Source organism: Pelophylax lessonae (genome assembly GCF_965119305.1).
Source record: "Pelophylax lessonae genome assembly, chromosome: 7".
In the NCBI taxonomy this organism is placed as follows: Eukaryota; Metazoa; Chordata; class Amphibia; order Anura; family Ranidae; genus Pelophylax; species Pelophylax lessonae.
The window spans coordinates 294,500,953-294,517,177 of record NC_138774.1 but is presented as its reverse complement, the minus strand read 5'-3'; the positions used below and the strand labels follow the sequence as shown (position 1 = coordinate 294,517,177).

The following is a 16,225-nucleotide window of genomic DNA, read 5'->3' as shown; positions in this document are numbered from 1 at the left end:
GGAGAAACTTGACTGTCCTGCACAGTCATGTTGGAAGAGGAAGGGGCCATCCCCAAACTGTTCCCACAAAGTTGGGAGCATAAAATTGTCCAAAATGTCTTGGTATGCTGACACCTTAAGAGTTCCCTTCACTGGAACTAAGGGGCCAAGCCCAACCCCTGAAAAGCAACCCCACATCATAATCCCCCCTCCACCAAATGGTTTGGACCAGTGCACAAAGCAAGGTCCATAAAGACATGGATGAGCGAGTTTGGGGTGGAGGAACTTGAATGGCCTGCACAGAGTCCCGACCTCAACCCAATAGAACACCTTTGGGATGAATTAGAGTGGAGACTGCGAGCCAGGCCTTCTCGTACAACATCATTGCCTGACCTCACAAATGTGCTTCTGGAAGAATGGTCAAACATTCCCATAGACACTCCTAAACCTTGTGGACAGCCTTCCCAGAAGAGTTGAAGCTGTTGTAGCTGAAAGGGTGGGCCAACTCAATCTTGAACCCTACGGACTAAGACTGGGATGCCATTAAAGTAAAAAAAGCCAAGGAATTTCCAGTCACAACTTACCAACCAGCCTGCGACCAACCAAATTAACCTGTCTAATGGTATGCATTTAAAACAGGGGTTAGTTAGGGACTGCAGATATCAGGGTGCCTTGCCGGGGGCTTCAGCTTACGCATGTATTTGCAAATGTGTGCAACTAAACCCCTGTTTTTAACGCATACTGTTAGACAGGTTATTTTGGTTGGTCGCAGGCTGGTTGGTAAGTAGTGACTGGAAATTCCTTGGCTTTTTTGACATGCGTTTGCCCTTCCAGTGCTCCTTGCTGTTTAGACCAGTTATAGGTGGGGGAAGTGATCACTTTTTGTATGGAATGCCATTAAAGTTCTTGTGCGTGTAAAGGAAGGCGCCCCAATACTTTTGACAAGATAGTGTATGCATCCATGGATGGCCGAAGGTTTCTGTGCTTCTCCCAGCACAGTGAGCGAGCTGTCATAGACAGCTCTCCACCTCTAGTTATGAGCAGGAACCAGCGGGACAAGCTCCTGATCATGTGACCACGTCCTAGTGTGCATTGCTACAACGCATGTTTATCTGCATATTTTACCGAAAATACTGCACCATTATTTTATGCAACTCTGTGCCTATTCAGTGTAATCCTAATTTCTGCTCCTTCAGGTTTATGGAAGTTCAGATTCCTGGCAGAGGTCAAGCTACCAATCCAATGGTTCCCATTCCTGGGCCAACCCTCCACAACGTGGCCGCCTTCTCTACGCCCCGCTTATCCTGGTGGACGAAGACAGCAGCTTGCCCACCATCCCTTGCGCTCACTGGTTCAGGGAGGAGGAGGGCAAGACTCCTTATTGCACCTACACCCAGCTCTGTGTTCCTGGGCAGAGACTGACTGAGAAGAGGGGGAGTGCGGACAGCCTGGTCGAGGCGGTAAGTAGGGTTGTGCTTTTCGACTCCCGATATGTTAGTTATACCTCAGCGGCTTTCCAAAGCAGACTAAACATTTTTTTCCCCGTAAAATACAAAATTCTAGTTTTAACGTCGTCCCACCTCTGCTTCCCATCCTTTGGATTGGCATTCATAGAACAGGGGTCTCCAAACTTTCTAAACAAAGGGCCAGTTTACTGTCCTTCAGACTTTAGGGGGGCTGGACTAGGGCAAGTGGAATAAACAATGTCTTATCGTTGGTGTCAGTGGAAGGACTATTGTCCCATCATTGATGTTAGTGGGAGGACTACCACCCCATTGTTGGTGTCAGTGGGAGGACTAGTGTCCCATCATTGATGTTAGTGGGAGGACTACCACCCCATTGTTGGCGTCAGTGGGAGGACTAGTGTCCCATCATTGATGTTAGTGGGAGGACTACCACCCCATTGTTGGTTTTAGTGGAAAGACTAGTGTCCCATCATTGATGTCAGTGGGATGGCTACCACTCCATTGTTGGTGTCAGTGGAAGGACTAGTGTCCCATCATTGATGTCAGTGGGAGGACTACCACCCCAGTGTTGGTGTCAGTGGAAGGACTAGTGTCCCATCATTGATGTTATGGGTAGGACTACCACCCAATTGTTGATGTCAGTGGGAGGACTAGTGTCCGATCATTGATGTTAGTGGTTGGACTACCACCCCATTGTTGGTGTCAGTGGGAGGACTAGTGTCCGATCATTGATGTTAGTGGGAAGACTACCACCCCATTGTTGGTGTCAGTAGAAGGACTAGTGTCCGATCATTGATGTTAGTGGGAGGACTACCACCCCATTGTTGGTATCAGTGGGAGGACTAGTGTCCGATCATTGATGTCAGTGAGAGGAATAGTGTCCCATCATTGATGTCAGTGGGAGAACTAGTGCCGTCCAGTTCTGGGCACCGGTCCTCAGGAAGGATGTGCTGGAACTGGAGAAAGTCCAGAGAAGGGCAACAAAGATAATTAGGGGAATGGAGAACATCAGCTATGAGGAAAGACTACAAGCATTGAACTTATTCTCTCTGGAGAAAAGACGCTTGAGAGGGGATATGATATCAATATACAAATACCGTACTGGTGACCTTAGCATAGGGAACAAACTATTCAGAAAAAGGGAATTCCATAAGACACGGGGGCACTCACTAGAACTAGAAGAAAAACGGTTTAACCTTAAACTGTGTAAGGGGTTCTTTACTGTCAGAGCAGTAAGGATGTGGAATTCTCTAGCTCCTAGGGGGGTAACGCTACGATATTAGGTTGTTCTCTGCACTCGGCTGCCAGTCCTCAGAATATTTATGGGCTTTTCCGCCACCTTCTGGGCACACCTCCCCTGGGATTTAGCCAGAGTTCCATAAATCTTTAGGCTGCCTGTCCTGCTCTCCCTCCTACTATACTTCTAGAAACTTGCCCACCATGCCTTGCACTCACTGGTAAAGGGAAGAGGAAGGTAAGGCTTCTAATTGCACCTACACCCAGCTCCATGTTTCTAGGCAGAGACTAACTAATGCCTTCTTTCCACTGAGCGGATCGGTTCAGGCCGGTTCGGTTCGGTACGCTATTTTGGGTGTTTCCATTATGAAAATGGCCCATACAACTGAACCAAACCGCACCATTCCTGGTCCTCCTTTGGATGTAGGGCCATAGGAAATGGTACGGTACGGTTAGGGCGGAGCTACTGGCGTCACACGATAGATTCCACTGATTGGCAGACAGGAAAACCTCAATGCTCACGTCAAAAGGCATCTGGTGTAAACCCCACATGGCCCCTGGTGGTCTGACTTGCAGTGGAAACGCTCACCTGAATAGGCCGGACCATTCTAACCCTTCCAAACTGTACCGACCCGAACCATTCTGCTCAGTGGAAACGAGGCATAAGAAGAGGGGGGAAGTACGGACCGCCTGGTAGAGGCCGCAATTAGGATGCCTCATATGCCAACTCTTGCCCAGTGGCAAAGAGGAAAAACATTTTAGGACAAAAAATTCACATTTTTGTGGTTTGTGATGGACGTGAGACATACAGGCATTTGTTTTTAAAAGGTCCTACCATGCTTGGCTTGGTTAAGTGAAAAGAGTTTTGGTTCATTTGGGTCCACTTCCTTATCAACACACTTCCTCTACCAGATTGACAGTGCCTTGTGAAAGTATTCGGCCCCCTTGAACTTTTCGACCTTTTGCCACATTTCAGGCTTCAAACATAAAGATATAAAACTGTAATTTTTTTGTGAAGAATCAACAACAAGTGGGACACAATCATGAAGTGGAACGAAATTTATTGGATATTTCAAACTTTTTTAACAAATAAAAAACTGAAAAATTGGGCGTGCAAAATTATTCAGCCCCTTTACTTTCAGTGCAGCAAACTCTCTCCAGAAGTTCAGTGAGGATCTCTGAATGATCCAATGTTGACCTAAATGACTAATGATGATAAATAGAATCCACCTGTGTGTAATCAAGTCTCCGTATAAATGCACCTGCACTGTGATAGTCTCAGAGGTCCGTTTAAAGCGCAGAGAGCATCATGAAGAACAAGGAACACACCAGGCAGGTCCGAGATACTGTTGTGGAGAAGTTTAAAGCCGGATTTGGATACAAAAAGATTTCCCAAGCTTTAAACATCCCAAGGAGCACTGTGCAAGCGATAATATTGAAATGGAAGGAGTATCAGACCACTGCAAATCTATGAAGACCTGGCCGTCCCTCTAAACTTTCAGCTCATACAAGGAGAAGACTGATCAGAGATGCAGCCAAGAGGCCCATGATCACTCTGGATGAACTGCAGAGATCTACAGCTGAGGTGGGAGACTCTGTCCATAGGACAACAATCAGTCGTATACTGCACAAATCTGGCCTTTATGGAAGAGCGGCAAGAAGAAAGCCATTTCTTAAAGATATCCATAAAAGTGTAGTTTAAAGTTTGCCACAAGCCACCTGGGAGACACCAAACATGTGGAAGAAGGGGCTCTGCTCAGATGAAACCAAAATTGAACTTTTTAGGCAACAATGCAAAACGTTATGTTTGGCGTAAAAGCAACACAGCTCATCACCCTGAACACACCATCCCCACTGTCACACATGGTGGTGGCAGCATCATGGTTTGGGCCTGCTTTTCTTCAGCAGGGACAGGGAAGATGGTTAAAATTGATGGGAAGATGGATGGAGCCAAATACAGGACCATTCTGGAAGAAAACCTGATGGAGTCTGCAAAAGACCTGAGACTGGGACGGAGATTTGTCTTCCAACAAGACAATGATCCAAAACATAAAGCAAAATCTACAATTGAATGGTTCACAAATAAACATATCCAGGTGTTAGAATGGCCAAGTCAAAGTCCAGACCTGAATCCAATCGAGAATCTGTGGAAAGAACTGAAAACTGCTGTTCACAAACGCTCTCCATCCAACCTCACTGAGCTCGAGCTGTTTTGGGCAAAAATTTCAGTCTCTCGATGTGCAAAACTGATAGAGACATACCCCAAGTGACTTACAGCTGTAATCGCAGCAAAAGGTGGCGCTACAAAGTATTAACTTAACCACTTAAGCCCCGGAAGATTTTACCCCCATTCCGACCAGGGGGTATTTTGCGATTCGGCACTGCGTGAATTTAACGGACAATTGCGCGGTCGTGCGATGCTGTACCTAAACGAATTTGGCGTCCTTTTTTTCCCACAAACAGAGCTTTCTTTTGGTGGTATTTGATCACCTGTGCGATTTTTTGATCACGCGCTGTAAACAAAAAAAGAGCGTCAATTTTGCAAAAATAGCAATATTTTTCACATTTTTTTATATGAAATTCCCCCAAAAAAAAATGTAAAAATCAAAATTTTTTAACATTTTCGGCCAATTTGTTTTATGCTACCTATGTTTGGTAAAAAAAATTGCAAAAAGCGATTAGTTTGATTAGTTTGCGCAAAAGTTATCGCGTTTACTAACAAATGGAAAGATTTTAGTCATTTTTGTTGTTTTTTTTTTTTAACGCGTAATGGCGGCGATCTGCGATTTTTTTTTTGCGGTACTGCGACATTGCGGCGGACAGATCGGACCCTTGACTGACATTTTTGACACTTTTGGGGTTACCAGTGACATTTCTACAGTAATCAGTGCTATACATATGCACTGTTACTGTAAAAATACACTGGTAGTGAAGGGGTTAACTTTATTTGGGAGGGAGGGGCTGTGTGTGTCCCTAGGGGCGTGCTTTCTACTGTGATTGGCTGTGGCTTGAGCTGTAAGGACACTGATCAACGGATCTACATAGTAGATCCGTGTGATCAGTGTCTTTACAGCGAGGAGAATGACAGGTGGCTTGTTTACACAAGCTGCCTGACATTCTCCCTCTCCCCCGCCGATCGCCGAGTGGCCGGCGGACATCGGGTCCGCTGGTCACACGCGCGGGGGGGCCGTGACCACGCGGGAGCGCGCCTCCAGCGGCGCGCGCTCGCTGCCTTGACCTTCACAAGCAAGCAACGTAGCCCTACGTTAGTTTGCCTGTGAGGGGCTGACCGCCGACGTAGATAGTCGTGCGGCGGTCGGCAAGTGGTTAAGGAGGCTGAATAATTTTGCATGCCCAATTTTTCAGTTTATTTGTTAAAAAAGTTTGAAATATCCAATAAATTTCGTTCCACTTCATGATTGTGTCCCACTTGTTGATTCTTCACAAAAAATTACAGTTTTATATCTTTATGTTTGAAGCCTGAAATGTGGCAAAAGGTCGAAAAGTTCAAGGGGGCCGAATACTTTCGAAAGGCACTGTATCTGAAAGTGGTGTTGGAACTTGAATTTAAAAAGAAAATGTTCCTTCCTAAATAGCTGGGCTTTCATTGCAAATGATTAATTTGTCTTTTCATAGGTCTTGATATCCGAAGGTCTGGGGCTCTATGCACGAGACCCCAAGTTTGTTGCGTTTGCTAAAAGGGAAATTGCGGACGCCTGTCACATGACGATCGATGAAATGGAGAGCGCGGCCAGCGACCTTCTAAGTCAGAGCCGTAAAGGCAGCTGGGCTGGGAGCACCACTGGACAACCTGGTGGAGAGGATATGATGGGACAAGGGCTTTTTTACAGCGATGAAGAATCTGTGCACTGTAGAGATGAGGAAGAGCTGCGAGATGAGATGGCTTGTGTGTCCTCATTCTGAGACTCTATTCCTTCTGAGAGGGAGCCTAGCCAAAGCAATACTAATGTTATTTAGCAGCTAGACAAATATGGACAACTAGCAAAGCTCCATTTCATACAATGGGGCCAATGGGGACTAGCTTGCCTTGCTACTTCATCTAGAACTTCTAAATCTATCATTATGTCCCACCAACAATGTATGTTTTGATGATCTACACACGTACCTCATAACACTGCTAAGAAACGAATAACCTTCCAGTGTCTATATAAGCATGCATTGTTGGTGAGGCTTGTAAAAACTTTTCGGGAAACACCAGTGGAGCCAACTGTATGTCCCTTTATGTCCTTCATGTGCACTTGTATACCGTTTACTGGCCACGAGGTGGTCTTTTTGTAATTTTCACGCTTATACTGCATCCGCATAGGCAAAACGGTACAGCATTTTGTTTTGGATAGAGTGGAGAAGGTTTAGAACCTCTGTCGGGTTCCTATTGCTGCAAGGAATGAAGGCAACATATGGTGATCGAGAAGAAACACCTGCTTAGAGGAAACCCCTGCAGGTCATCAATTACCTAATCTGCTTAGAGAATTGGAAAGATCAGTATGTTCAGTAACGAAGGGAATACACAAGCTGATAGTAAGGAACCCCCAGCAATGGTCCACACGTACATATATTGAAGACAATGCTTATTTACAATAACGGGTCTTCTACCCCAATAGCAAGGGACCGTCAGTAATGGTCCAAAAGTAGATATACTGAAGGCAATGCTGGATCCTTGTATACAGTGACAAGCCTTCTACCGCAATAGTAAGGAACCACCAGTAATGGTCCACAAGTATATATATTGAAGACAATGCTTATTTACAATAACAGGTCTTCTACCCTAATAGCAAGGAACCACCAGTATTGGTCCATAAGTAGATATACTGAAGGCAATGCTAGATTCTTGTATACAGTGACAAGCCTTCTACTCCAATAAGAAAGGAACCACCAGTAATGGTCCATAAGTAGATATACTGAAGGCAATTCTGGATTCTTGTATACAGTGAGAAGCCTTCTACCCCAAGAGCAAGGAACCACCAGTAATGGTCCATAAGCAGATATACTGAAGGCAATGCTGGATTCTTGTATACAGTGACAAGCCTTCTATCCCAAGAGCAAGGAACCACCAGTAATGGTCCATAGGTAGATATACTGAAGGCAATTCTGGATTCTTGTATACAGTGAGAAGCCTTCTACTCCAATAGCAAGGAACCACCAGTAATGGTCCATAAGCAGATATACTGAAGGCAATGCTGGATTCTTGTATACAGTGACAAGCCTTCTATCCCAAGAGCAAGGAACCACCAGTAATGGTCCATAGGTAGATATACTGAAGGCAATTCTGGATTCTTGTATACAGTGAGAAGCCTTCTACTCCAATAGCAAGGAACCACCAGTAATGGTCCATAAGCAGATATACTGAAGGCAATGCTGGATTCTTGTATACAGTGACAAGCCTTCTATCCCAAGAGCAAGGAACCACCAGTAATGGTCCATAGGTAGATATACTGAAGGCAATGCTGGATTCTTGTATACAGTGACAAGCCTTCTACCCCAGGAGCAAGGAACCACCAGTAATGGTCCATAAGTAGATATACTGAAGGCAATGCTGGATTCTTGTATACAGTGACAAGCCTTCTACCCCAATAGCAAGGAACCACCAGTATTGGTCCATAAGTAGATATACTGAAGGCAATGCTGGATTCTTGTACACAGTGACAAGCCTTCTACCCCAATAGCAGGGGACCACTAGTAATGGTCCATAAGAAGATATACTGAAGGCAATGCTGGATTCTTGTATAGTGACATGCCTTCTTCCCTCAATAGCAAGGAACCACCAGTATTGGTCCATAAGTAGATATACTGAAGGCAATGCTGGATTCTTGTACACAGTGAGAAGCCTTCTATCCCAAGAGCAAGGAACCACCAGTAATGGTCCATAAGCAGATATACTGAAGGCAATGCTGGATTCTTGTATACAGTGACAAGCCTTCTATCCCAAGAGCAAGGAACCACCAGTAATGGTCCATAGGTAGATATACTGAAGGCAATTCTGGATTCTTGTATACAGTGAGAAGCCTTCTACTCCAATAGCAAGGAACCACCAGTAATGGTCCATAAGCAGATATACTGAAGGCAATGCTGGATTCTTGTATACAGTGACAAGCCTTCTATCCCAAGAGCAAGGAACCACCAGTAATGGTCCATAGGTAGATATACTGAAGGCAATTCTGGATTCTTGTATACAGTGAGAAGCCTTCTACTCCAATAGCAAGGAACCACCAGTAATGGTCCATAAGTAGATATACTGAAGGCAATGCTGGATCCTTGTATACAGTGACAAGATTTCTACCCCAATAGCAAGGAACCACCAGTAAAGGTCCATAAGTAGATATACTGAAGGCAATGCTAGATTCTTGTATACAGTGACAAGCCTTTTACCCCAATAGCAAGGAACCACCAGTAATGGTCCATAAGTAGATATACTGAAGGCAATGCTGGATTCTTGTATACAGTGACAAGCCTTTTACCCCAATAGCAAGGAACCACCAGTAAAGGTCCATAAGTAGATATACTGAAGGCAATGCTGGATTCTTGTACACAGTGACAAGCATTCTACCCCAAAAGCAAGGAACCACCAGTAATGGTCTGTAAGTAGATATACTGAAGGCAATGCTGGATTCTTGTATACAGTGACAAGCCTTCTACCGCAATAGTAAGGAACCACCAGTAATGGTCCATAAGTAGATATACTGAAGGCAATGCTGGATTCTTGTACACAGTGACAAGCCTTCTACCCCAATAGCAAGGAACCACCAGTAATGGTCTATAAGTAGATATACTGAAGGCAATGCTGGATTCTTGTATACAGTGACAAGCCTTCTACCCCAATAGCAAGGAACCACCAGTAATGGTCTATAAGTAGATATACCGAAGGCAATGCTGGATTCTTGTATACAGTGACAAGCCTTCTACCCCAATAGCAAGGAACCACCAGTAATGGTCCATAAGTAGATATACTGAAGGCAATGCTGGATTCTTGTATACAGTGACAAGCCTTCTACCCCAAGAGCAAGGAACCACCAGTAATGGTCCATAGGTAGATATACTGAAGGCAATTCTGGATTCTTGTATACAGTGACAAGCCTTCTACCCCAATAGCAAGGAACCACCAGTATTGGTCCATAAGTAGATATACTGAAGGCAATGCTGGATTCTTGTACACAGTGACAAGCCTTCTACCCCAATAGCAGGGGACCACTAGTAATGGTCCATAAGAAGATATACTGAATGCAATGCTGGATTCTTGTATACAGTGACAAGCCTTCTTCCCTCAATAGCAAGGAACCGCCAGTAATGGTCCATAAGTAGATATACTGAAGGCAATGCTGGATTCTTGTACACAGTGAGAAGCCTTCTACCCTAATAGCAAGGAACCACCAGTAATGGTCCATAAGTATATATAGTGAAGGCAATGCTGGATTATTGTATATAGTGAGAAGCCTTCTATCCTAATAGCAAGGAACCACCAGTAATGGTCCATAAGTAGATATACTGAAGGCAATGCTGGATTATTGTATATAGTGAGAAGCCTTCTACCCTAATAGCAAGGAACCACCAGTAATGGTCCATAAGTAGACTGAATACTTATGGGGTTGAAGGCTTGCATCTCATAAAATTAGAATATCATTAAAAAGTTAATTTATTTCAGTAATTCAATTCAAAAAGTGAAACTGGTATTTTATATAGATGCGTTACACACAGATTTTTAATACAGAAATGTTGTCTTAGTGAACAGTCTGTCCATGTACAGTATAGGATGCACTCAATACTTGATCGGGGCTCCTTTTGCATGAATTACTGCATCAATGCGGTGTGGCATGGAGGCGATCAGCCTGTGGCACTGCTGAGGTTTTATGGAAGCCCAAGTTGCTTTGATAGCGGCCTTCAGCTCGTCTGCATTGTTGGGTCTGGGGTCTCATCTTCCTCTTGACAATACCCCACAGATTCTCTATGGGGTTTAGGTCAGGCCAGTTTGCTGGCCAGTCAAGCACAGTGATACCACGATCATGTGACCAGGTATTGGTAGGTTTGGCAGTGTGGGCGGTGCCAAGTCCTGCTGGAAAATGAAATCAGCATCTCCATAAAGCTGGTCAGCAGAGGAAAGCATGAAGTGCTCTAGAATTTCCTGCTAGAGGGCTGCGCTGACTTTGACATTGATAAAACACAGTGGGCCAACACCAGCAGATGACATGGCTCCCCAAATCATCACTGACTGTGGAAACTTCACATTGGACCTCATGCAACTTGGATTCTGCACATCTCCACTCCTCCAGACTCTGGGACCTTGATTTCCAAATGAAATGCAAAATATTCCACAGTTCGTGATGATTTGGGGAGTCGTGTCATCTGCTGGTGTTGGTCCACTGTGTTTTATCAAGTCCAAAGTCAGCGCAGCCCTCTAGCAGGAAATTTAAGAGCACTTCATGCTTCCCTCTGTTGACCATCTTTATGGAGATGCTGATTTATTTTTCCAGAAGGACTTGGCACCGCCCACACTGCCAAAACGACCAATATCAGGTCACATGATCATGATATCACTGCTTGATTGGCCAGCAAACTCGCCTGACCTAAACCCAATAGAGAATCTGTGGGGGATTGTCAGGAGGCAGATGAGACACCAGACCCAACAATGCAGAGGAGCTGAAGGTCGCTATCAAAGCAACCTGGGCTTCCATAACACCTCAGCAGTTCCACAGGCTGATCGCCTCCATGCCACGATGCATTAATGCAGTAATTCATGCAAAAGGAGCCCCGACCAAGTATTGAGTGCATCCTATACTGCACATGGACAGACTTTTCACTAAGACAACATTTCTAAAATACGAGTTTCACTTTTTGAATTGAATTACTGAAATAAATTAACGTTTTAATGATATTCTAATTTTATGAGATGCACCTGTATACCGATACCCGTGCCCAAACAAACACACATACACAGAACAGGAGCATTATAATATGTGTAGTGTTTTTCTTAGGTGTGGGGTTAGGCCACCTAGCTTGGTGATTTGTTTAAGAACCCTACTGGTTAAGAACATCAAGTGAAGCTAACATCATTCAGAGAAAGGCCTCCTCTTCTTCAAAACGTAAGTGTATTGGTTCATGAACATTTGTGGAAGAATATCACTAGAAAGCTTGGTTTCATTGATTCTCTTGGCCGGTTATAGATCATGTTATAGATCCTGAAGCACATGCTATGCACTTTGGCCTGACTATTATACATATGTGAGCTTGTCCGAATTCACATTCCCAAACCATTGACATTTATATGGAGTTGCCCTGTTTTTCAGCTATAACAGCCTCCACTTTTCTGGGAAGGATTTCTACAAGATTTTGAAGGGGGTCTGTGGGAATTTGTGCCCATTTTTCGAGGGCAGGTATTGATGTTAGATGAGAAAACCTGGCTCCCGATTAGTGTTCCAATTCATCCCAAAGTGTTCAGTAGGGTTGAGGTCAGGGATTGATGTTGGATAGGATGACCTGAACCCTAAGGTATTCAGCAGGGTTGAGGTCAGGTCTTGATGTTGTATGAGAAGATCTGATCCCAAAGATGTTCAGTAGGGTTGAGGTCAGGTCCTGAGGTTGTATGAGAAGATCTGATCCCAAAGATGTTCAGTAGGGTTGAGATCAGGTCCTGATGTTGTATGAGAAGATCTGATCCCAAAGATGTTCAGTAGGGTTGAGGTCAGGTCTTGATGTATGAGAAGATCTGATCCCAAAGATGTTCAGTAGGGTTGAGGTCAGGTCCTAATGTTGTATGAGAAGATCTGATCCCAAAGATGTTCAGTAGGGTTGAGGTCAGGTCTTGATGTTGTATGAGAAGATCTGATCCCAAAGATGTTCAGTAGGGTTGAGTTCAGGTCCTAATGTTGTATGAGAAGATCTGATACCAAAGATGTTCAGTAGGGTTGAGGTCAGGTCTTGATGTTGAATGAGAAGATCTGATCCCAAAGATGTTCAGTAGGGTTGAGGTCAGGTCTTGAAGTTGTATGATAAGATCTGATCCCAAAGATGTTCAGTAGGGTTGAGGTCAGGTCTTGAGGTTGAATAAGAAGATCTGATCCCAAAGATGTTCAGTAGGTTTGAGGTCAGGTCTTGATGTTGTATGAGAAGATCTGATCCCAAAGATGTTCAGTAGGGTTGAGGTCAGGTCTTGATGTTGCATGAGAAGATCTGATCCCAAAGATGTTCAGTAGGGTTGAGGTTAGGTCTTGATGTTGTATGAGAAGATCTGATCCCAAAGATGTTCAGTAGGGTTGAGATCAGGTCCTAATGTATGAGAAGATCTGATCCCAAAGATGTTCAGTAGGGTTGAGGTCAGGTCTTGAGGTTGAATAAGAAGATCTGATCCCAAAGATGTTCAGTAGGGTTGAGGTCAGGTCTTGATGTTGTATGAGAAGATCTGATCCCAAAGATGTTCAGTAGGGTTGAGGTCAGGTCTTGATGTTGTATGAGAAGATCTGATCCCAAAGATGTTCAGTAGGGTTGAGGTCAGGTCTTGATGTTGAATGAGAAGATCTGATCCCAAAGATGTTCAGTAGGGTTGAGGTCAGGTCTTGATGTTGTATGAGAAGATCTGATCCCAAAGATGTTCAGTAGGGTTGAGATCAGGTCCTAATGTTGTATGAGAAGATCTGATCCCAAAGATGTTCAGTAGGGTTGAGATCAGGTCCTAATGTTGTATGAGAAGATCTGATCCCAAAGATGTTCAGTAGGGTTGAGATCAGGTCCTAATGTTGTATGAGAAGAGCTGATCCCAAAGATGTTCAGTAGGGTTGAGGTCAGGTCCTAATGTTGTATGAGAAGATCTGATCCCAAAGATGTTCAGTAGGGTTGAGGTCAAGTCCTGATGTTGTATGAGAAGATCTGATCCCAAAGATGTTCAGTAGGGTTGAGGTCAGGTCTTGATGTTGAATGAGAAGTGGAAAATACATTTTATGCTCCCGTGCTTGAGAAGTCCTGTGCAACTTGATCTTTTACACGGTGACTCCTGGCGGCATAGTCGCCTTAAAGACTGTGATGCCACTCTCAACAAGTCGGGGAAACCCAGGTGAAACTCTAAAAAAGAAAAATAGAGGGCGCACCAGCCTAGCGCATTATTCTTTGCAACAATATTTTATTCAACAAATATGTGCATCATACTCACAAACCAAGAAGAAATGCAAGCTCTGAATAAGAGGGGACACCCTAGAAACACGTCAGATATTTTTGGAAGTCTTCATTCTAGGAATGTCTTTACCATTAAGACCATGCTGAATGGAGAACTTGGTGGACCTGGACTTTTTACCTTGCTTGTATTTCTTCTTGGTTTGTGAGTATGATGCACATACTTGTTGAATAAAATATTGTTGCTAAGGATATTGCGCTAGGCTGGTGCGCCCTCTATTTTTCTTTCTTTTTATTGTTGAATGAGAAGACCTGATCCCAAAGATGTTCAGTAGGGTTGAGGTCAGGTCCTGATGTTGAATGAGAAGACCTGACTCCAAAGGTTTCCAGTAGGATTGAGGTCGGGCCCTAATGTCGTATGAGAAGATCGGATCTTAAAGATGTTCAGTAGGGTTGAGGTCAGGTCCTGATGTTGAATGAGAAGTCCTGATCCCAAAGGTGTTCAGTAGGGTTGAGGTCAGGTCCTGATGTTGAATGAGAAGACCTGATCCCAAAGGTTTCCAGTAGGGTTGAGGTCGGGCCCTAATGTCGTATGAGAAGATCGGATCTTAAAGATGTTCAGTAGGGTTGAGGTCAGGTCTCAATTTTGAATGAAAAGATCTGATCCCAAAGGTGTTCAGTAGGGTTGAGGTCAGGGATTGATGTTGGATAAAGAGGATGTGAACCCTGAGGTATTCAGCAGGGTTGAGGTCAGGTCCTGATGCTGAATGAGAACACCTGATCCCAAAGGTTTTCAGTAGGGTTGAGGTCAGGTCCTGATGTTGAATGAAAAGACCTGATCCCAAAGATGTTCCGTAGGGTTGAGGTCAGGTCCTGATGTTAGATGAGAAGACCTGATCCCAAAGGTTTTCAGTAGGGTTGAGGTCAGGTCCTGATGTTGAATGAGAAGACCTGACTCCAAAGGTTTCCAGTAGGGTTGAGGTCGGGCCCTAATGTCGTATGAGAAGATCGGATCTTAAAGATGTTCAGTAGGGTTGAGGTCAGGTCCTGATGTTGAATGAGAAGACCTGATCCCAAAGGTGTTCAGTAGGGTTGAGGTCAGGTCCTGATGTTGAATGAGAAGACCTGATCCCAAAGGTTTCCAGTAGGGTTGAGGTCGGGCCCTAATGTCGTATGAGAAGATCGGATCTTAAAGATGTTCAGTAGGGTTGAGGTCAGGTCTCAATTTTGAATGAAAAGATCTGATCCCAAAAGTGTTCAGTAGGGTTGAGGTCAGGGATTGATGTTGGATAAAGAGGATGTGAACCCTGAGGTATTCAGCAGGGTTGAGGTCAGGTCCTGATGCTGAATGAGAACACCTGATCCCAAAGGTTTTCAGTAGGGTTGAGGTCAGGTCCTGATGTTGAATGAAAAGACCTGATCCCAAAGATGTTCCGTAGGGTTGAGGTCAGGTCCTGATGTTAGATGAGAAGACCTGATCCCAAAGGTTTTCAGTAGGGTTGAGGTCAGGTCCTGATGTTAGATGAGAAGACCTGATCCCAAAGGTTTTCAGTAGGGTTTAGGTCAGGTCCTGATGTTGGATGAGAAGAATTGATTCTAAAGATGTTCAGTAGGGTTGAGGTCAGGTCCTGAGTTTGGATGAGAAGACCTGATCCCAACGATGTTTAGTAGGGTTGAGGTCAGGTCCTGATGTTGGATAAGAAAACCTGATCCCAAAGATGTTCAGTGGGGTTGAGGTCAGGTCATGATGTTCGATGAGAAGACCTGATACCAAAGGTTTTAAGTAGGGTTGAGGTCAGGTCCTGATGTTGGTTGAGAAGACCTGACCCCAAAGATGTTCAGTAGGGTTGAGGTCAGGTCCTGATGTCGGATGCGAAGACCTGATCCCAAAGGTGTTCAGTAGGGTTGAGGTCAGGGCACTGTGCAGGACACTAGAGTCCCTCCACACCAAAGTGGTCAATCCATGTCTTTATGGAGCTGGCTTTGTACACAGGGGCACAGTCATGATGGAAAAGAAACCCATCTTCCTCCAAACTTTTGCCAAAAGGTTGCAGGTTCACAATTGTCTAAAATGTCTTTGTATGCTGTAGAAGTAACATAAAGTTTTACTGGTTAAACACCCACTATCAAAGGTTTCCACTAAAATGAACATTTTATCAACCAACTGCATAATTTTGTCTAGTTCAATGTCTTTGATTCTTTCTTTTACAGTCGAATACAAAGTAGGGATTTGGTTTCCTAATATTACCTTAACATATCTATTTGTGAACATACAACATTTCTTTTTCTATGCAGGCTTTCCTACAATTCAGTGAAAAACAGGAGGTTAACTTAGGAGTTAATATTCCTGTAATGATAATGCAGACAGTTTTGTTAATGATTTATGATGTTTATCTATTATTTTCTAATTTTTTAAAAACTGTAAATAGGAA

At 44.1% G+C, this 16,225-nt stretch overlaps 1 protein-coding gene and 1 long non-coding RNA gene across 3 annotated transcripts in view; both read left to right on the top strand.

Annotated features, from left to right (window-relative positions):
- CACNA1F (calcium voltage-gated channel subunit alpha1 F) overlaps positions 1-6,799 on the top strand; it is a 223,628-nt gene extending 216,829 nt beyond the window's left edge. Inside the window, exons 48-49 of the mRNA XM_082263594.1 lie at positions 1,176-1,439; positions 6,318-6,799. Coding sequence (XP_082119720.1) covers positions 1,176-1,439; positions 6,318-6,605 — 552 coding nt within the window. The 3' untranslated portion in view covers positions 6,606-6,799. The remainder of the gene's footprint in view (positions 1-1,175; positions 1,440-6,317) is intronic.
- A 5,590-nt stretch (positions 6,800-12,389) lies between these two features.
- On the top strand, positions 12,390-15,899 carry LOC309560674. Of its 2 annotated transcripts, XR_014225515.1 has the most exons (4): positions 12,390-12,541; positions 14,543-14,756; positions 15,106-15,349; positions 15,472-15,899. It is a non-coding gene; the product is annotated as an uncharacterized lncRNA (long non-coding RNA). The 2 variants fall into 2 exon arrangements; XR_014225516.1 differs by lacking the exon at positions 12,390-12,541 and having other exon boundaries at positions 14,511-14,756.
- Positions 15,900-16,225: the final 326 nt, after the last annotated feature.